This window comes from Abramis brama (assembly GCF_963993115.1).
Source record: "Abramis brama genome assembly, chromosome: 23".
Lineage (NCBI taxonomy): Eukaryota > Metazoa > Chordata > Actinopteri > Cypriniformes > Leuciscidae > Abramis > Abramis brama.
Window position 1 is genome coordinate 11,867,890 of NC_139985.1, and position 21,421 is coordinate 11,889,310.

At 37.9% G+C, this 21,421-nt stretch overlaps 2 protein-coding genes across 5 annotated transcripts in view; one reads left to right on the plus strand and one right to left on the minus strand.

Moving 5' to 3' along the window:
- Positions 1-20,530, plus strand: myh7ba (myosin, heavy chain 7B, cardiac muscle, beta a). 4 transcript variants are annotated; one of them, XM_084100505.1, is made up of 43 exons: positions 1-206; positions 347-498; positions 757-860; positions 1,797-1,940; positions 3,082-3,238; positions 3,382-3,409; positions 3,644-3,740; positions 4,495-4,515; positions 4,597-4,689; positions 4,884-4,947; positions 5,045-5,143; positions 5,227-5,330; positions 5,415-5,553; positions 5,638-5,756; positions 6,023-6,172; positions 6,263-6,433; positions 6,531-6,710; positions 7,037-7,169; positions 7,260-7,336; positions 7,718-7,805; positions 7,985-8,102; positions 8,220-8,343; positions 8,474-8,610; positions 10,684-10,939; positions 11,238-11,480; positions 11,570-11,746; positions 11,839-11,984; positions 12,058-12,148; positions 12,228-12,617; positions 13,642-13,768; positions 13,886-14,004; positions 14,104-14,300; positions 14,382-14,731; positions 14,843-14,967; positions 15,515-15,630; positions 15,751-15,943; positions 16,135-16,338; positions 16,448-16,573; positions 16,660-16,830; positions 16,932-17,036; positions 17,136-17,231; positions 17,318-17,464; positions 17,575-19,451. In XM_084100505.1, the coding sequence occupies exons 2-43, from the start codon at positions 399-401 to the stop codon at positions 17,584-17,586; spliced, it is 5,838 nt and encodes a 1,945-aa protein (XP_083956631.1). In that variant the 5' UTR covers positions 1-206; positions 347-398; the 3' UTR covers positions 17,587-19,451. The 4 variants fall into 4 exon arrangements, 3 of the variants coding, with proteins under 3 accessions (XP_083956631.1, XP_083956632.1, XP_083956633.1); XR_014604248.1 differs by lacking the exons at positions 1-206; positions 3,644-3,740 and adding an exon at positions 19,795-20,530 and having other exon boundaries at positions 342-498; positions 17,575-17,659; XM_084100506.1 differs by lacking the exons at positions 1-206; positions 3,644-3,740 and having other exon boundaries at positions 342-498.
- Positions 18,434-21,421, minus strand: part of trpc4apa (transient receptor potential cation channel, subfamily C, member 4 associated protein a) — a 14,178-nt gene continuing 11,190 nt past the window's right edge. Inside the window, exon 20 of the mRNA XM_084100508.1 lies at positions 18,434-20,380. Within this exon, the coding sequence (XP_083956634.1) occupies positions 20,243-20,380 (138 nt within the window). The 3' untranslated portion in view covers positions 18,434-20,242. The remainder of the gene's footprint in view (positions 20,381-21,421) is intronic.

Below are 21,421 nucleotides of genomic sequence, written 5' to 3' on the forward strand. Positions count from 1 at the left end.
AGTCCGTGTTAAGGTCAGTTAGCAAATTATGACTGGACACTTTGAATCATTTCATTTAATTGATCATTTGTTTATACTACAATACAGGAATCATAAAATGCTAACAAATCAGACTCTTAAAACTTAAACTTTTATTTTGTGTCAGTAATGCAATGCTTAGTTTAATTACATAATACACCTCCTGGAACATATATTTAATTTCAAATGTAATTGTTTGTGATTATTCCCTCTATGTTAAAGTTTGTAGGCTACTATTTTACTTTTTGTTAACATAACAGCCTATATTTTTAATTTTACTTAATTATTGAATTTGGAATGTAACCAAAAATATTTGTCTTCTTTTAAGGTATCTGGATTTTTTTTTCTTCAGCGAGTAAAGGAGCGGTGGATTTATCATCATGTCGAGACTGTTGGATATGAAGGAGTTTGGAGAAGCTGCACCGTTTCTGCGCAAATCCAACCTGGAGCTGCTGGCAGCGCAAACTGTGGCGTTTGATGGTACTTGAAATGCATTTTCAAGTGACTTCAACAATTGTTTTAAAGCGGATACGAACACTTCAATTCTCTTTGAAATACTTGGCATCTGGTTTACGCGGCTGCGTTTAGGTGTTCGTAATTGCATGTTAGGTTCTTAAACTGTTAATGTTGAAAAGGGCATATTGAAATAAATTTGGCATTGAATACTGGATTCATAGCAAACAAACCAACGATAAACTTTCTCGACGCATGGATATTGACAGACTTCCTTGTGCGCAGGAAAGAAACGCGCTTGGATACCAGATGAAAAGGACGCGTACATTGAGGTGGAAATCAGGGAGATTGATGGTGACAAAGTCATCGTAGAGACGAAGGATGGAAAGGTAAGACTCTTTAATGGAATTCGATTTATCATGTAAAAACGATCAAATGAGGATATCTGAATTTAATGATTTGCAGATATGCCAAAACAAATTAACTTTTGCTGCATTAATAGGGCTTTGAGTTAAGTGGTAGAATCAATGCAACTTAATTAAATGAAATTGTAGGCTAATGTTTTATTGTGCGATAATGACTTGCTGCACTATTCTACCATTCATCTACATGAATAGCCTTCATAGACATGAAATGTTGTTTTGAGTTTAAATTATTTTACAATTAAGGAAAATAGGCTACCCGCCCTTTTACAATGTAAAAGGCCAACATTGCGTAAGATATTAATTATAGGGCCATATTATCATTTTTATTATTAGCTTAACCTGCAATTCAAGTTAGCAATTTTTAAACAATGAACTAGTTAACAACCATGTTTATCAATGTAACTTGTCCTTTATGTCAAGTCATCATCCAGCACTTTGCATTACCTGTTCGACGGTCTTCCGATTAATATTTTGGTTTTCTTCTAAGACTCGCCATTTATCAAAGGTTTTATATTTAGCATAGGCTATATAAACAATGATAATGTTTAGAGTATTTTCTGAGGCTATATAAGCTGTAGTGGGCTAGTAACCCGTTTTGAGTCGCCAGATGGCGACATTAACTATTTTAAAGTGTGCTAAAGTCAGCGGAGTGATACGAGAGACATGAAAGTAGCACCGGTATGTTGACATGAGGAACTTTGATCTAGTTTAGCGGTCATTTAAAAATATACAAATATTTGACAGCTCAATGTGCGATTGGCCAATCAGAATTAAAATTTTCAGAGAGGCATGTAATAAGGAATAGGCCTAATAAATAAGTTGGTTTTCCTGTCCCTTGTTATCTAAAACCATGTTCTGACCCTTTACTTACTCTGTATTTATTCCCTCTGAATCCTGTAGTGCTTAACTGTCAAGGACGATGACATTCAACAGATGAACCCTCCGAAGTTTGACATGATTGAGGACATGGCCATGCTCACACACCTGAATGAAGCTTCGGTGCTCTGTAATCTGCGGAGGCGCTACAGCAGTTGGATGATCTATGTTGGTACCATCACATCACAGCTCAAAGCAAAGAAAAGATCTGCCCTTTCTCACTAATCTTTGATGCCACAAATAACCTGACGGGGGCATTAAACATAGAGGGGCGGCACTATTCATAGAACTTTACAGTCACAGTAATGAATTTAACACTTGCCTTTGCCAAGGGACAAATACAAGTGAATTCCCTAGAGGCATGTCCTTTATAACTGCCATATTCAAAGTATCTCATAAAGTCAACTTAGGGTTTTCTTACGGTTTCCTGAAGTGCATTTAAACAGATTGTGTACATGGGAAAACTAAAATATGGAAGTCTGTATAAATAGGAAAAAAAGTTAATAGTGAAGTTAGCATAAAAAAAAATAGTGTCACATTGTATACCAGCAACACTCTAATGTCAGTTTGTAACTATTTTACATTAAGGCGAATTGGTGGCTAATTCATACGAATTTGTACAATCTCATTCAATTTTTTTTCGCTCAATATGCTTACATCTAACTGATGGTTAGTTTTTTTTTTTGGGGGGGGGGGGGGGGGGGGGGTCCTTCTTGCTATTTTTTCCTAAAAAACTATTTCCATACTAATCAAATCATACGAAATCACCATCTTGTAAAATAGTACAATTTTCTGAGATTGGGTTGGATATAAAAGTCACATTATGAGAAATAAAGTTACATTTTTTCTCTGTTTTTATTCTGAGGCTATTTATTTTGTATAAGTTAGGAGTCTTCAACCCCAGGGGGTCCAACTTCAAGGCATTTGGCAATTATTATTTGGTTATGACTATTTTGGATAAAAAAAAGAAGAAAAAAAAGAATATTAATTTAACTTTAACAAAGCTGAAGCCAAAACTTTGCTAAATGTACCATTGCCATTTTTACATAAAAATGTGTTAAATAAAATTGAATTGTAAAAGTATATTTTTCTTTATATAATGATTTTTTTTGGCTTTGCAAATGTAAGCATCATCAAAAAAATAATAAAAATAAATGAAGGTCCAGGCTTATAATTCAACCCTCAACCCTCCATCTCTCTATCCACCTAGATAAAAAAAAAAAAAAAAAAACCTGGCCTAAAGAATTGGTCATTTATCGTGACTAAATACCGTACCTGAGATTAATCTTGTCAAATCCTCTCATGGCAGACGTACTCTGGACTCTTCTGTGTGACCGTGAACCCATATAAATTGCTTCCCGTCTACACGTCCCTTGTAGTGGCTGCTTACAAAGGCAAACGTCGCTCCGAGGCTCCACCTCACATCTATTCCATCGCTGACAATGCTTACAATGACATGTTGCGCAGTAAGTATTAAATTAAAGGATTGCTTGTCTCTTCCCTGCCCTCTACCATAACTTACAGGAGGGATCATTTTCTCCTAACACACTTTATCCAATGGAGAAAAGCCCTTTATGACCTAAAATTGTGTTATTGTTTCCCTACACAGATCGGGATAATCAGTCCATGCTAATCACGTAAGTTTGGACATATCTGTACACATTCTGTATTGTTGCATTAACACACACATTTTCAGTCTGGTAAAAAAAAATTTTGTATTATTCTTAGAACAATTTTTCAGATTACTTTTTTTTTTTTTTTTTAAGAACATTTTGTTGCACTGTTTTTTCTAATGTTCTTTGCTATGGTATTTTTCTTTCTTTTTTTCTTTTTCAATGTCTTGTCACTCAATCATTTCTTGATACTCATAGCGGAGAATCTGGTGCTGGCAAAACGGTAAACACGAAACGTGTAATTCAGTATTTTGCCATAGTAGCGGCCCTGGGTGAGGCGCCAACTAAAAAAGGAGTAAGACAACGCTCTCTCGGTTTCCCTCACATCATGTCCCTCTTCTTTTTCAATCAGCTTTTTCTTTTTTTTACCTCTCATGCTGGCAAGTGTTTGTCATTATCATTTTGAAGTCGTTCCTCATCTAGGTGTCTGGCACAATTTTACAGTGACTTTAGCTCTATGTATTGTAACTTGTTTTTCTATAAATGTAAATGGACATCTAGACTGAGGTTTGACTCTCCCTTTCATTTGCATATGTCTTTGCCAGTTTCCCCAAATGTTTTTGTGGGGTTAACCTGACTCTGTGTTTTCAATAGCTTATCCTCAGCACATCATCTCCTGCATTTTTCCTCCTTGTTCTTGAAGTTTTTCTGTGAAACAAACTTGTGATTAACATTTCAAACTGGCCCAACATCTTTGTTTCCTAGATTACAGTTTTTACACTCCATTTCAAAATCCATTATTCACGGAATATTTTTTTTTTTTCCTGATTATCACAGTTAAATACTTTGTTGTATTTGATGTGAGCTAACAAGATTTTACCCCGTTTTTTTAATTCTTAACCCATAATAGTCTATGAATTAGCATTTTAAGTAAAACTTAAATACTTAGAAATGGCTAATTTAAAATGTTACATGCACTTTATGACATTCATATTAAACAATCAGTCTATTTAATATAGAATAGAATAATATAATAAAAATAGAAGCTGAGAAATATGTAATGTTTAACAAAACAAAAATCTTTTTTGTTGCTGTTTTTTTTTTTAAAGGCCCCTGCAACTAAAACAGGGGTGAGTATATCTTCATCCGTGGAGAAATACTGCATAAACAGGAACAAATTAAGCAATCAATTATAAAACTACTTCTCCCAGGGTACTTTAGAGGACCAGATCATTGAAGCTAATCCTGCAATGGAGGCTTTTGGAAATGCCAAGACACTGAGGAATGACAACTCGTCCCGTTTTGTGAGTATCTGACACTATATAGACCAATGTTGTAGTTCTTAAGCCTGCTCCTCTCACATACACAAAAAGACCGATTTTTCCATACTGTAAAATTAAAATGACTGCATATTATCATGGTGTTCAACCATAAGCTTCATAAGATAATACATAATGTGCAAATTAATTTACATTCTTGCTCTGAATTCTTGCTCTAGGGTAAGTTCATCAGGATCCATTTCGGACCAACAGGGAAACTGGCTTCCGCTGACATTGACTTGTGTAAGTCAATTATTCAAAGAATGATGCCCTTCTAGTTCATGTCATTCCAAAATGTAAAACCTGACAGTGCAGTGATTTTTTCAAATTATTTGTATAGATCTACTGGAAAAATCCAGAGTTATATTTCAGCAGCCTGGAGAGAGAAGTTACCACATCTTCTACCAGATCATGTCACAAAAGAAGCCTGAACTTCTTGGTATGATAAATGCTATAATTGTGTATTTTATTGACCTATTATTCAAGAAAATCCTTCATTCATTCTTTCCTTGTGGATTTCAGACATGCTTCTGGTCTCTTCAAATCCCTATGACTACCATTTTTGCTCCCAAGGAGTGACAACGGTGGAGAACATGGATGATGGGCAGGAACTTATGGCTACTGATGTAAGCTGTGAAAAATGTATTTTATCACCTACAAAGACCAAATGAAAAAAAATAGCCTGCAAAATCATTCTCTTTTTCATCCAGCATGCCATGGACATCCTTGGCTTTACTCCAGAAGAAAAGTACGGCTGCTATAAAATAGTAGGCGCCATCATGCACTTCGGGAACATGAAATTCAAACAGAAGCAGCGGGAGGAGCAGGCAGAGACCGATGGCACTGAAAGTGAGTGTAAATCCATAACCTGATTTGTCTATTACAAATATGCCTTAAATATGGTCCAAAACTTAAATGAAATGATCTTTCCAGGTGCTGATAAGGCCTCCTACCTGATGGGTGTTAGCTCAGCAGACCTCATGAAGGGTCTTCTGCACCCTAGAGTGAAGGTGGGCAACGAGTATGTGGTTAAAGGACAGAATGTCGAACAGGTGAGAAGTGTTCCCAAAATCCTGTCTATGGTTGTGTGTCTATAGTTACAGAAAGAAAAAAATACTAATTTGGGGGGGAATAATAATGATTATTTGCTGTCAATATTAATGCATGTCGAAACCACTGACATTTACTGTTGATCTACTGAGATACAAGGAATAAATAAGCCTGAGAAATCAGCCTGGTATCCAGGCAACTGTTGCAATCCATGTAAGTGACAGCTGTGGTCTTAATGTGCTCCACACACATTGTGTGGCTCCACCAGGTTAACTATGCCTTGGGAGCTCTGGCCAAAGCCACTTATGATCGCATGTTCAAGTGGTTGGTGGGACGTATAAATAGGACGCTCTACACCGCTCTGCCACGGCAGTTCTTTATCGGAGTGCTGGACATCGCCGGCTTTGAGATCTTTGAGGTGAGTGACTCTCGAAATTCCACACCGCACTTATCTAGATTTCCGCCGGCATTCACACTTGTGCATCTGTCATGTGGATTCTCTCAACAGCTCAACAGCTTCGAGCAGCTCTGCATCAACTTCACCAATGAGAAACTGCAACAGTTTTTCAACCACCACATGTTCATCCTGGAACAAGAGGAGTACAAAAGGGAGGGCATTGAATGGACCTTTATCGACTTTGGGCTTGACCTCCAAGCCTGCATTGACCTCATTGAAAAGGTTTTTTTTTTTTTAGGAATATAATAGCAAATCATTTTTATTACAGAATGTACCAAGAATATTATTACACCCTTTTGAGCTTTTTTCTCTTTGTTAGCCCTTAGGAATTATGTCCATCCTTGAAGAGGAGTGCATGTTCCCTAAAGCTTCGGACAACAGCTTCAAGGCTAAGCTGTTTGACAATCACCTTGGCAAGTCTGCCAATTTCCAAAAGCCAAGGCCTGACAAGAAGAGAAAGTATGAGGCTCATTTTGAGCTGGGTCACTACGCAGGAGTGGTGAGTTTGTACCAATAATAGAGCTTGAACAAGACTAAATGTAAAGGTCTCTTAGGTAGCACCTGATATTAAAAGTATATTATGTATTTTAGATTATTTTTGGTACTTTCTCTGCTGAAAAACAACTTAAACCAGTCAGTTTGCTGGCTTTAGCAGGTTTAAGCTGGTCTTCCAGCCTGGCAAGCAGAAAAGTGCTCTTAAAAAAAAATGCAAATCAGCAAGGCTAGGATGCGGAACCAGTTTAGGCTGGTTTAAGCTGTTTTTAAGTAACCCTGCTGAAAAAAGATATTGAATATTACTTAAAAAGAGTTTTATCTGAATTTCAGGTGCCATACAATATTATTGGTTGGTTAGACAAAAACAAAGACCCCCTGAATGAAACAGTGGTAGTCTGTTTCCAGAAATCAGCCAACAAGCTTCTGGCTTGTCTCTATGATAATTATGTTAGCTCTGACTCAGGTAAATAAACCACATATTCTGTCTGAAATATACCACAATTCTTTTCTAAACCATAGAATACTTATTCTAAATTAACCTTTTTCCTTTTAGCCTCTGACGCAAAAACAGGGGGCAAAGAAAAGAGGAAAAAGGCTGCTTCCTTCCAGACAGTGTCACAGCTACACAAGGTGGGAATATAACAAGACTTTTCTGCCACTTGCGCTAGGTAGAAACTGATATTAAACAGAAATAATTATTCATTGTCATTAAAACAAAAAAATCAAAACTCGTCAGTACTAAGAGGGAGGCAGTTAAGACTTGCAGTGATGTTTAGAGAAATGACACATGAACATCACTTTAAGTCTGTGCTGGCTCCTGTTCTGTCTGTTCCCACAAAGAACATCAACAACTCAAGGTAAGTCTAGAAGCACACTTGACAATGTTGTTTTGAGGAGAACGACGCCTTTGCATTTGTTGAATGCATGTGCTTTTAGCAGTGTAAAATGTGGAAACACTGCTGTACAACATGACTTACAGGAGTGTGTCCCTTGATTGCTTCTCACCTACAGGAGAATCTCAACAAGTTGATGACAAACTTGCGGAGCACTCAGCCCCATTTTGTGCGCTGCATCATCCCCAATGAGACCAAAACACCAGGTGCTGCACTGAGCACTTCAACACATCCAAACCAACAGGGTTTTCATGAAAATCACTATTTCTGAGCATCAATCAAAATCACAGCTCAATGTTACACTAAAACAATGGTCTGAAAAAGTATCCAAGCTTCAAAACCTCAGCGCAAACATCTAACTAAAACATTTTCGTCTTATTTGCAGGAATTATGGATGCTTTCCTGGTGTTGCACCAGTTGCGCTGTAATGGAGTGCTGGAGGGCATTCGTATTTGCAGGAAGGGATTTCCTAACAGAATTATTTATGCCGAATTCAAACAACGGTAAGATGAGCTACTGTTTACACACTTTGTGTTTATAAATGCATAAAGGCACTATAAATTACTATATAATCCATATGGCATAAAAAATGAGGATGTTTAAATTCCTCCATTTCAAAGATATCGCATTCTGAATCCTCACGCTATCCCTGATGACAAGTTTGTGGACAGCAGGAAGGCTTCAGAGAAACTGCTGGCTTCACTGGAAATCGACCATAATCAATATAGATTTGGGCATACTAAGGCAAGTCAGACTTCAGATAGTAAGAGTGTTTGTTGCTTTGAGCCTCAAGCAATGGGACATCAGTCAGAGGCGCTACTCTGAACAGAAGACAAAATTGTCTAAATCAACAGTCTGTGTCTCTGCATTACAGGTGTTCTTTAAGGCCGGTCTGCTGGGACACCTAGAGGAGATGAGGGACGAGCGTCTGGCTAAAGTTCTCACTCTGCTGCAGGCCGCCAGCCGTGGCAAGATCATGAGGATGGAGCTGAAGAAGATGATGGAGAGGAAGTAATACGTGATTCCATGCAAAATTGCTACTAATATTAAAATGGATGCCCCTGAACATATTTGAACATTTAAGTCACACTTAAAAATGAATGAAAGTCATTGTATTAGATAACATTTCCAATCAGGTTTTGCTCATTTTAAAGAAAAATATTGCACCAAAAAGTCTCTGTACAGTAGTATGACAATTTAATTGAACATTTTCTGATTATAAAAAGTTAGTGGAACATCCATCACTTTGACCCTAGTAGGTCTAAAGAAAGAAGTACTAAGAAAAGCTCTATCATCATTTGTTTGAAGATGTTTAAGTGTGGTTTAAGTGGCAAAATATATTTTGGGGCCATTGTAAATATATTTAGAGATTTTTCTGAATATAAAATATGAAGTGAAATATGAAGGTTACATATTCAGCTTTAAAGTGCGGTCACATTAGCAAAATTTCACGGGCAAAAATGTCTATTGTGTAGTGTAGTGATTTTTGAAGCCTTGCTCACAGAGAAGTCACAATGCTGTGAATTTGGCTGACCACTATGAACCTGATAAAGCATCTGCAAGGCAAAATTCCTGATCGTGCAGATTAATACAGATGATTGTGACCTTGAAAATGCACAGAACCACAGTAAATGTGACTGCAGCTTTACCCTGCTAACAGCTCCTACCTGCTTTCAATCCACTAGTATAGAGAAAATGGCTTCCATGCTCTAATATTCTCCATATTCTAACTCTGAAATGATGCCGCCCTACACAAATATTCACAAAACTATACTGATATCCAACAGGTTCACTCCTAATAAAGATAGCAACAAGCTGTTGTCACATGATACCTCTCAACCCTTAACATATGAGAGGTATTTTGGGGCCATGTGGATGGAGTGTGTGAGGCGTGTGTCTTCAGATATGCATTTGTCCATGTGCATGTGTGGCCGAGACCCTTCATACGCTCCGACACTCTCTGTGAAACATGTAAGGTTTTCCATGTCCATATCCATGACCTCCACCCTTTCCCTTTATTAGACAATGCAGACAGTGTCCTTAAAGCTTATAGGCTCAGTGGGTCACATGGCAGCTGCTCACCCCACTCCCCACTAAAAATACAGGCCAGCTCCCTTCTCAAAGATCTGTTTTGCCAAGGCGCCTGTGCCTCTAAAGGACCACATTGAAAGCATATCTGCAGACTGGCAAAGGATTAAAGCCGCTGGTCCAACAGAAGGCCTCGGTTTCTAAATAAATATTAGGCACTTCACCTTTTGGGTGGCCTGGGGCACAGATGCACGGCAGCTATTTGATCAGACCGAATTCTATGCCGTCATCTCCAAAGTAGTAACAGCAGAACTGTGACAGTAAGTGCATGACATCTGAAAGTCGCCCCAGTAATAGACTAACTAAAATGAGCCTCATTTCAGGCATTCATGGACATGAGCCAGTGGGTCATATGGGGGTGACAGTCTTCTCATGATCAGTGTTGATATTGTTAACTAAAACTATTAAAAAGTGTTTTCACCAACTGAAATAAAGCTCAAATTAAATGAAATATAAATATTTAAAATTAGAAATGTTGCCTCGGCAACTAACTGAAGTAAAAAAAAACCCACATAAAATACATACTAAAATGTAATGACAATTAAAAAGAATTGAAAATATATTAATAAATACAATAAAAGTATATAAATAGTAACACTGAAATCTAAAATAACACTGCCCATGATGCATCAATAGTTTATGTTCATGTAGTTACCAGTGTTTTTATAGTTTAAATATAGATGAATGATAAGACTGCAGAAATAAATGAAACAAAAACTGCAACAGTAAAACAAAAACTAATTGTATTGTAAAAAAAAAAAAGAAAAATAGAATTGGACTAGAGACAGTAAAACCTAAAATAGTCGAGTTCAAAATGGTGGCTGAAGAAATGGAAGCCAATTACATGATGTAACTGGACCAGCTTGAAAAATAAAATTGTAAAACTTAATTCCAACAGTTTTCAATCGCCCCCAATTTAACTATAAAAGAGCTGTACTTGTATCAGTAGACTGACGTGCCTTAAAGAGAATGATTATACCTTCCTTTTGCCATTAGGGAGGCTCTGATGATCATCCAATGGAATATTCGGGCCTTCAACATTGTGAAGAACTGGCCATGGATGAAACTTTTTTTCAAAATCAAGCCCCTGCTGAGGAGCGCAGCCACAGAAAAAGAGCTGGCCACTCTAAAAGAGGAGTTCCTGAAGCTAAAGGAGGCACTAGAGAAATCAGAGTCCAAACGTAAAGAGCTGGAGGAGAAACAGGTCAGCCTGATCCAAGAGAAGAATGACCTTTCCCTGCAACTTCAGGCAGTAAGTCTCATACAATATCAGTTTGCAGTTCGAGTGGCAAACACTGTTTGCTCATAAACACCACAAAATGAGCTACAGTGGCCATAGAAGTATAAAATTACCTTTCTTCTCCAAGTCAATAATTTTAACATGATCTATTTAGGTTTTAGGGAAAGACGATGATGTAAAAGATCTACAATTGTACAGAGTTTTAATGCTGATACCCAATAAATTGTGAAATAGACCAAAAAGAATCAAATTAATTGTACATATTCAGGTGTTAAAATGCTTGAATTTACTTTTTTAAATCGCTCTATAGGAGCAGGATAACCTGGCAGATGCTGAGGACCGCTGTGACCTGCTCATCAAAACCAAGATTCATCTTGAAACCAGAGTGAAGGAGATGACTGAACGCCTGGAAGATGAAGAGGAGATGAGCGCTACCGTTCTTGCAAAAAAACGCAAGCTAGAGGATGAGTGTGCTGAGCTGAAAAAGGACATGGATGATCTGGAGATTACCTTGGCCAAGCTGGAGAAGGAGAAGCATGCCACTGAAAACAAGGTGAGGCCATTCTGAAGAAAAATGAACCTCAAGCTCTGTTGTCGCGTCACCGTGAAGTCTGTTAAACTAATCAAAATACCTCTTCATAGGTGAAGAATCTGATAGAAGAGATGGCTGCTTTGGATGAAACTATTCTGAAGCTTACCAAAGAGAAGAAGGCCTTACAGGAGAGTCACCAGCAGACGTTGGATGACTTGCAGATGGAGGAAGACAAAGTCAACACTCTGACTAAGGCCAAAGCCAAGTTAGAGCAGCAAGTAGATGATGTACGTTCATATGTTGGATAAATGTTAGAAGGACCGTTAACAGATCTATAATGAGTCAGGAATCAGTAATACAATATAATCCCTTGTTTTAGTTGGAGGGATCCTTGGAACAGGAGAAGAAATTGCGAATGGATCTGGAACGGGCCAAACGCAAGCTGGAGGGTGATCTGAAGCTGTCAATGGAGTCTGTCATGGACCTCGAAAATGACAAGCAGCAATTAGAGGAAAAGCTAAAGAAGTAAGATTATCATATGACAAGATGCTGTAAAATGAAACCATTTCTGTTCTTAATTTGTGGGGATTTTTTGTAGGAAAGATTTTGAAATGAACCAGATCAGTTCGAAAATCGAAGATGAGCAAGCATTAATCATCCAGCTTCAAAAAAAGATCAAGGAATTGCAGGTAAATCAAACTAGACCATTTAATCTTCAAATTGATGTCTCAGTCAGAACATATTTTCATTCGTTTCATTGTGCTCAAGGCTCGTATTGAGGAGCTTGAAGAGGAACTGGAAGCAGAGCGTTCCACCCGAGCGAAGACGGAGAAACAGCGAGGCGATGCATCCAAAGAGCTTGAAGAGCTCAGCGAGCTTCTCGAGGAAGCCGGAGGTGCCACGTCAGCCCAAATTGAGATGAATAAAAAACGGGAGGCAGACTTTCTAAAGCTGCGCCGTGACCTTGAGGAGGCCATATTGCGCCACGAGGCTATGACTGCTGCACTGCGCAAAAAGCATGCAGACAGCGTGGCTGAACTGAGTGAGCAAATTGACAGCCTTCAGCGAGTCAAACAGAAGTTGGAGAAGGAGAGGAGTGAGGCCAAGATGGAGGCGGATGACCTCACCTCAAATTTAGAGCAGCTGGCAAAGAGCAAGGTGGAAAATATGATGCATCACATTCTGATCTAATTTAACTAGCATTAATTTAGCATTGACTTTAACACTGAAAAATCAAGGGCTGATTTCAGTTCGAGCTCAGGTTTAAATGGTCTTCGTTGGGTGAATTTTTTTATATACTATTATTATTTTATTTTGTTTATAAATTTAATTTTACACAACAAGTTTAAATACGTATTAGGTATCATTTATTTACAATGAACAATAATTTACAGCATTTATTAATGTAGCTTAATGTTAATTTTTAAATATCAAATATTTTTACAATTCAAGCTCTATGAATTAACATCAGTAAATCTATTATTAACAAACATGAATTAGCAAAAAATAGTATATCTATGAATTAACATGAACCTAGATTAATAAATGCTGTGAAAACTGTTGTTCATTCTTAGTTCATGATACCTAATGCTTTAACTAATGTTAATAAATTTAACCTTATTGTAAAATTTTATTATATGAATATATATAAAATAAATAATGCAAAAGAAACAATAATTTAAAACAATTACAATTAAAATATTCAAATGCCTTATATTTAAGTCATTTTAATTTACTAAGGGTAATAAAAAACTTTAAGGTTAATTGATTACAGTTTTTCCCCCCAAAAAAATGGTGCAGAAAACTTTTTACCCATTTCAGACTGAACTTTAGCCACAGTCAAAAGAACAATATCTTGTGACCGTAGTCCATATACACACGACATCTGCGCATCATAAAATAACCAGACAGCCTTAATAAAATTAACTGAACTGAGTAAAAACTTGACTCACTCACTTAACTGCAAGTTATCATTATTTTCAATAAAAATATGAAGAAAGTTTTGTGTCAGTATCATTACCGAGTGGTTTTCCATAATGTGTTGGTAAAGATACGCAAATAAAGGAATAAATAAAGGAATATTCATCTGACAGGAAACATATAATAAATAATATGTATGTGGCATGTGTGTGCATATATTTATATTATATATATTTATTTACATCATATAAAAATATTGCAGGCTACCAGTGAGAAAATGTGTCGCCTCTATGAGGATCAGATGAATGAGTCAAAAGCCAAAGTGGAGGAGCTCCAAAGACAGCTCAGTGACACCAACACGCAGCGAGCCCGCGCTCAGGCTGAAAGCGGTATACCTACTGAACAAATTCAACCTTAACAAGAACCACTCAGACATCTATGCACCGATTTTGAGACATTTAATATCCCTACTAACTCTGAACCTACATAATTTTTACATAATACAGGCGAACAGCGCAGAAAGCTGGAGGAGCGTGAAGCTCTGGTGTCTCAACTGCAGCGTACCAAGAATTCCCTTAGCCAAAACATAGAGGAGCTCAAGAAACAGCTAGATGAAGAAGCCAAAGTAAGAGAAACCATTTTCCCCCTCACTGCTTAACATGTTTTGGCTTTAATGTGGAACAAATTTGTAATTTTACTTGTCTTTGGCATCTGCTCCTTTCAGTCAAAGAATTCCTTGGCTCATGCCTTGCAATCATCCAGGCATGACTGTGATCTGCTGAGGGAGCAGTATGATGAAGAGCAAGAGGGCAAATCTGAGCTGCAGCGTGCACTGTCCAAGGCTAACGCCGAGGTCGCCCAATGGAGGACCAAGTATGAGACAGACGCCATTCAGAAGACAGAGGAACTTGAGGAAGCAAAGTGAGTGTGTGGAGTAGAAGGACAATAATGACTGGCTTCATTCAATCTAAAACTGAATCATTATATTCCTAAACTTGACAGGAAGAAGTTGGCCACCCGCCTCCAAGAGGCTGAGGAACAAGTCGAGGCAACAAACGCCAAGTGCTCCTCTCTAGAAAAGACCAAACATCGGCTTCAGTCAGAGATTGAGGATCTTGTAGTAGATCTGGAGCGCTCTAATGCAGCCGCTGCTGCCCTGGACAAGAAGCAGAGGCAATTTGACAAGATTCTGTCAGAATGGAGGCAGAAGTACGAGGAATGCCAGTCTGAGCTGGAATCTTCACAGAAAGAATCTCGTAATCTGAGCACCGAGCTGTTTAAACTCAAGAACTCTTATGAAGAGGCTCTGGACCATCTGGAGAGCATCAAACGGGAGAATAAAAATCTACAAGGTATGTTTTGAACTTCAAGGGTTATGAATGGAGAAAATACTATGACGTCAAATTAACATACATTGTCAGTCACAAAATGTGTTTTTATCAATACCATCATGTTTCTAACAGAAGAGATTTCTGACCTGCATGACCAAATAAGCCAGGGTGGCAAGACCATTCATGAGCTTGAGAAGATCAAGAAGGGCTTGGACATGGAGAAGACTGAAATTCAAGCAGCACTGGAGGAAGCTGAAGTACTGTTTTTTGTGCCTTAAATTTTTGTAGCCGAGAACCAGAAATGAAATCCAGAGTCAATTTTTATTTTACGCCAAAAATATAGTATATAGTATTTGCTTAAAATTGTGAATAACAAACATTAAGCCATCAGTGTAAATATTTTCAATGATTATTATTGTGACATTTTAAACAAAGGTAGTGGGAAATTTCCAGTTTGCTAAGCATTTATAAAAAGAAAGAACTTGTTTACTTGAGAGCATTTACTTGAACAGAAAGAAAATAATCGTTTAGTGCGTCTTTTAAGGTTACATAGTGTATGTATGCATTAAAGAGAAAAGACAGTTTGATTCAAGTAAAAACTTGAATACTTTCTTTAGATAAGAATGACATATTGATAAAGGAAATAAAGATTTCTCTGGAAATAAAAAATAAAAAATTAATAACTTGACAGGTGCAGCTGAGGTTTTTAAAACTGGCCTATATAGAATAATATCACACAAAAACGGATTTGAAGGTACTTGGACTCTCATTCTCTTAAATTATCTTACCTTATTTTTGTATCAGGGCACTCTGGAGCATGAGGAGAGTAAGACTCTGCGTATACAGCTGGAGTTCAACCTGATCAAAGCAGACATTGACAGGAAGCTAGCTGAGAAAGATGAGGAAATCGACAATCTTCGGTGAGAACTAGTGAGGAAGACTGATTATTGAACCATTATTTTCCATTTACTCCATTCCATTATACAACCACTATTGTTTAAACCACAAGGCTTCCTAACTTATTTACTCACCTTTACTAGGCGTAACAATCAGCGTACCATAGAGTCCATGCAAGCCACCCTGGATGCAGAAACAAAATCCCGTAATGAAGCCATCAGGGTAAAGAAGAAGATGGAGGGTGACCTGAATGAAATGGAGGTTCAGCTGAACCATGCAAATCGCTTGGCCACTGAGTCCCAAAAAATGGTCCGTAACCTGCAGACACAGGTTAAGGTAAATTCAAATGTCGCTTCTGTTAAAACAAACATATTTCAACTATTGCATCATTAATGTGGGAAATAAAAACAGTTTTGGATTATTTTAATATCATGATATATATATATATATATATATGCAAAACGACCTAAACAAATAGTCACCTACTCAAGCCTAAATAACATAAAATCCATCTTTTAAATGAAAAGGACCTTCAGATTGAGCTGGATGAGACTATTCACCAAAATGAAGAACTGAAGGAACAGGGTGCCATTACTGAACGCAGGAACAACCTCCTGACAGCTGAGGTGGAAGAACTGAGAAGCCAACTGGAGCAGAACGATCGTGCTCGCAAACTGGCAGAGTTTGAGCTCCTGGAAACCACAGAGAGAGTCAACCTACTGCATGCCCAGGTAATGGCCAGATGTTCCATCAAGGTTTGCAGAAGGCATCTCTTCCTAGCAGAAGATTATTCATCTCAACAAATAATACCTAGGCATTTAATACTTTCTGCCTCCCCAGAACACATCACTGCTCAATCAAAAGAAAAAGTTGGAGAGTGATCTCTCCACGTTGTCTAATGAGATGGATGATGCTGTGCAGGAGGGCCGAAATGCAGAAGAGAAAGCCAAAAAGGCCATCACTGATGTGAGGAGCTTGCATAGAGAGGGTTTTTTTGGTAAAAAATGTTGTGTATTGCACAGGAAATTTAATATGAAACTTCCAACGAGCAGGCTGCCATGATGGCGGAAGAGCTCAAGAAAGAGCAGGACACCAGCGCTCACCTGGAACGTATGAAGAAGAACATGGAGCAGACCATCAAAGATCTGCAGATGCGCCTGGATGAGGCTGAGCAGATCGCTCTAAAAGGAGGCAAGAAGCAAATTCAAAAACTGGAAAGCAAGGTATGCATGATGACATTTGCCATCTATAAAATAATTCAAACCTGAATGACATCGATGATGTCCTGCACCTTATAAAAAATATAAAACAAACTTTCCTCAAGGCGAGAGACCTGGAGAATGAACTGGAATCTGAGCAGAAAAAAAGCAATGAATTCCAGAAGGGAGTCCGCAAATATGAGCGAAGGATCAAGGAGCTCACCTATCAGGTACAAACTCCATGAGACAGATTCACAAATTAAATTTAGTTAGTACAATAGCTTGAGTTGCACTGAGCCTGAAAGAATAAAGCCTGTGTGTTTCTACAGACTGAGGAGGACAGGAAGAACATGGCTCGCCTTCAGGAACTCATAGACAAGCTACAGGCCAAAGTTAAGACCTACAAGAGACAAGCAGAGGAAGCGGTGAGTCTACAAATAAACCTTAATGTGCCACATCTCATGTATACTTAAAACAACATCACTGATGGTTCCTGCTGATTGCATTGTAGGAGGAGCAAGCTAATACCAACTTGACCAAATACAAGAAGATCCAACATGAGCTGGATGATGCTGAGGAACGAGCCGAGACTGCAGAGTCTCAAGTGAATAAACTACGTACCCGCACCAGAGACTCGGGTAGCAAGGCTAGTCCTAAGGCATGTAGCTCAAGTCTTGAATATTGCATTTCAACATATTGGCTACTTTTCCCCATTAAGGCTGTACTGAATACATTTAGAATAATCATCTTTGTTTATACCCATTTCAGCTTGTAGAGTGAAGAGGAAGCCCCTCTCTACCATGAACACAGCCCACTGCAACAGTTTTGTGTGCCAGAAGCTATGAGCAAAGAAGTGTGTTTATGTTTATCTAGACCATAGAAATGTGTATTTCATGTTGTCCTCATTTATACCAATGTATACTGCAATTTCATGACAACTCTGACTTTAAAGTTTAAACTAAGAAAAAAGATAAAACACAGCCACTCTAAAACCCTCTTCAGGATGTTCAAGGTATTTTGCAAAAAAAGGATAAGTATATGACTATACCACAATGTAAACAAATGTGTTTACAATAACTTACAGGTGCTCGCAGTCTTTCCTGTTGCTCTGGTCAAAATGGCAGTGGTCGTGGACGTATACTGACAACTATCGTCGTGGAACACAAAAGCAATACATTTCCAAGAACGTTAACTGGTACCACTAGAAATGCGCTACTAAGTCAGCAACACATTGTATGCGGTAAAGCGAGTAGCGCTGCGTATGACTGGCGTCTTGCATTCTTCGTCTTTTATAAATTAATATTTTAACTTTATTTAATTATGAAGTATTCCTGATTAAATAGTATTCATTTTAATTTATAAAGTAGACTAAGCACACCTTTAAAATCCGAGTTAATGAAAATAGATTAAAGCAATAGCGCAAATATATATAAAATGGTTTCCTTTTAGACTGGGTTTCAAAAAAAAAAATCTGTTTGGACTATTGCTATATGAAAAAGAAAGAGGTTTGAATGGCAATAATAGTTAATATAACATTTTTCAATTTGAAGTTGTTTTAGTTGTACATTTTTCATTTCAAAGTCAGTCTTTGAATTGTGCTGTTATATTAAAACAAAAACAGGCAAAATATTGGCAACATGATTTATATTCAAACTGTTATAGATTCCCACAAAATTACTGCAACCATTGATAATAAAAAGCACAAAAAAGTAAAGTTCATCTAACTTGAACTGTCAGAGGCAGGATAATGAATTCAGGTTTATTTAAAGCATTAAGTTTACTGGGCTTGACATGGTTATCACTTATGACTAAATTCATCCAGACAGAGCTACGCAAGAAAATGTCGGTATTTAAAACCAAACCCAACCCATGCGAGACATGAACCAAGGCATGTGGATAAAGAAAAGACATTCAGATCCTTTGTGTTTATGTAGCAATCATTCAAATCAGAAAAAGCACATTCACACTACTGCTATTATTACAACTGCACATTCCTGGTGTCAAAGGAAGTGACCAAAAACTCTGTTGCATTCAACCCAAATTATACGAATGGTATGAAATTTGTGTTTTGCCAATGCAAAGCACCGTGACAATATAAGGAAGTGATTTAAAGAAAAGAAAAAAAACACACGAGAACGTGCGAACATCCACAGGTAAAAGCAAAGCAATTGTTGTGAAACATTTATACACAGGAACTTCTGCATACACAGTGAAATTAAGTGGAACAGAATAAAAGCCACAGCATGCTTAAACTATAGGACTGGGTTAGAAAACAACACTAATGAAACGAGGTAGTTGATTGGAAGTTTCTAGTTTAGCGCTTCTAGTCTAGTTCAGCTACCACATCCAGCACAAAGCAGCACCTTCGCAGGTTCCCGGCCACCAAGCCGGAGCCGCATGTTTGAGCGCAACACAGATTGTCAACGGCTGAGGCCTGTAAAGTTAGAAGATGGTGATTTAGTGGTTTGCTACGGAACAAACGACAGATGGCAGCGTGGAGATCAAGGCTAGCTGGATATTTACGACCATGGAGTGAGTGAACCTGCATAGTTTAACACCTTCCGTGCCCACAAGATATGAAGTGTTTCATTGTGAAAAAATAAAAAGGAATGATACACCTATTAAAAACTCATTTATACAAAAAATTTAAAATACAAGAACGGAAAATCTCTTATTTCATATGTGCTTGATAAAACCTAATGAAAGGAGAGAAGCAATGGAGAATATGAAAAGAAAACAGATTTATGATCCCATCATGGGCGCAAAATTACAAGAGAAATGTGAGAAAATAAATAAGACTTGTCCAAATTCAATTTCAGTTCTCATTCATCTACACTGTACAAAGATTTTGACATCAATCAGTTCAGCACGAGTGCCGTTCACCTCTTAAATGTTAGAATAACCTTCTGACAGCTTGGCAAACTAACATCCAAGCCACCATTCAACAATCCAACACTTCTCTTTTGCTTTTTTCATCCTAAATTACAGAGGAAAATCTCCTTAAAGGCTGGCTGTACAGTTCTTCGATCACTAGATCATCGACCACCCCCAGTCGAAGATACAGATTTATGATCCAAGTCGGACTTTTAGCCTAAATATTTTCTTCTTTGTGTAATTCTGTATAAAAGGCCCCATGCGATTTCACCGAAAGAACGGAACCAGAACACAACGAGACAGTTTCAGGTCAGAGTTTCGGCTCTGGCTTGAGCGGTCCAGGTACTGCGTTCCCAGTGAATGAATGACAGGGTGATCCTTCACGGGAAGTTCCTTTGTACCCAGGAGCTGGAGATGAAGTGGAACATGGGCACCAAGTAGAGAATGGACAGCTCTCTGAGCCGTAGCATGCAGTCGGATGAGACGGGAGGCTGTTCTATATGCTCTCTGAACCCAATCGGAGCTGAACGTGCAAATCCCGCCCCGAGCCCACCCAGAAGAGTCAATCCTCTAGAAGGTCCCGCTCTAGCTCCATGTAAGGCTCATCTATGTAGCTGATAATGGCACAGGGAGAAGTCCTGTCCTCTCCGAGCAGTACTGAAACCGTCTCCTTCCAGTAACTGAAGGGAATACAGGAACTCTGTAAGAGAAGAGAACATTGACGGTTAAATATTCTCCTAAAGGAAGGATTCCATGCAGTAAAATATAAACTGTATTAGGGCAGCACGATATTGGGAAAAAACGGAGATTGTGATATTTTGTTTAACTGCAAAATATATTGCCAAAAGTGACAATGACTTGAATAGCTTTATTTTGAAAGAATTCATCATTCTAGAATAATTGGAGTGATTTTGTTCTGCATAGGGGAAAAAAGAGCTGAAAAATTATATTTTTACCCTGATGAATTCCCCCCCCCCCACTTTTAGGTGCTCATACTTGGGTTTACTCTTAACAAGAACAAACTCAAATTATAAAGTAAAAAGTTTGAAAAAATCTTTCCTCTTTAGTTTTCATAGGCCACATTCACACTGTTGAATGTGATTGACCAACTCAATGACTATAAAATAATCATAATTTTATTGCGATTATTATAAAATATATTAAATCAAATACGAAAAATATTTTAATACAACTGTACTGTAAAATAACTAAATAGTTATAAAATAAATAATTTCACTGTAAAAATTATAATACAAATATTAATGCCTTAATTCCTTATTTTTCAAATGGTATAGAGTCTATATCATTTGAAAATTAAGAAATTAAGGCGTAAATATTTGTATGGCACATACTACAGACCTAAGTCAGGGTAGCACCATATACATTTTTTCACAGGAATGAAAACGAGGCTGTGAGGGATAGAATTACAGCATGTTTAATGGTGACGAAAATCTTTCGGAAAAACATTTCAGTAGACACAAACTCACAAAAGTTGTGAAAATGACGTGATCTAGGCCCTTTATACAGCGTGTGCCATTGTAAAGACTAAGTCTATCCCTCACAGCTTTGTTGCCATCCGTGTTTGTGGCGAAGCAGGTCGGGGCTGAGAGCCATGGGAGCGGAGCGAGGCCTGTGGAGAGAATGCTAATGAGAGACACCTGTGCGGCACACAGGTCTCGAGTCCCAGAGGGGACTACTAACCCTAACCCAGTTTAAGTCGAGAGAGGACCAGGCCTGGGGC

What these genes read in the sequence shown, in the direction of transcription:
- myh7ba (XM_084100505.1), top strand. Translation starts at nt 399, where the DNA reads ATGTCGAGACTGTTGGATATGAAGGAGTTTGGAGAAGCTGCACCGTTT. An exon ending in TGGGTCACTACGCAGGAGTG is followed by an intron (nt 6,711 to 7,036) that starts GTGAGTTTGTAC and finishes TCTGAATTTCAG; the next exon opens with GTGCCATACAATATTATTGG. An exon ending in AGCATGCCACTGAAAACAAG is followed by an intron (nt 11,481 to 11,569) that starts GTGAGGCCATTC and finishes ACCTCTTCATAG; the next exon opens with GTGAAGAATCTGATAGAAGA.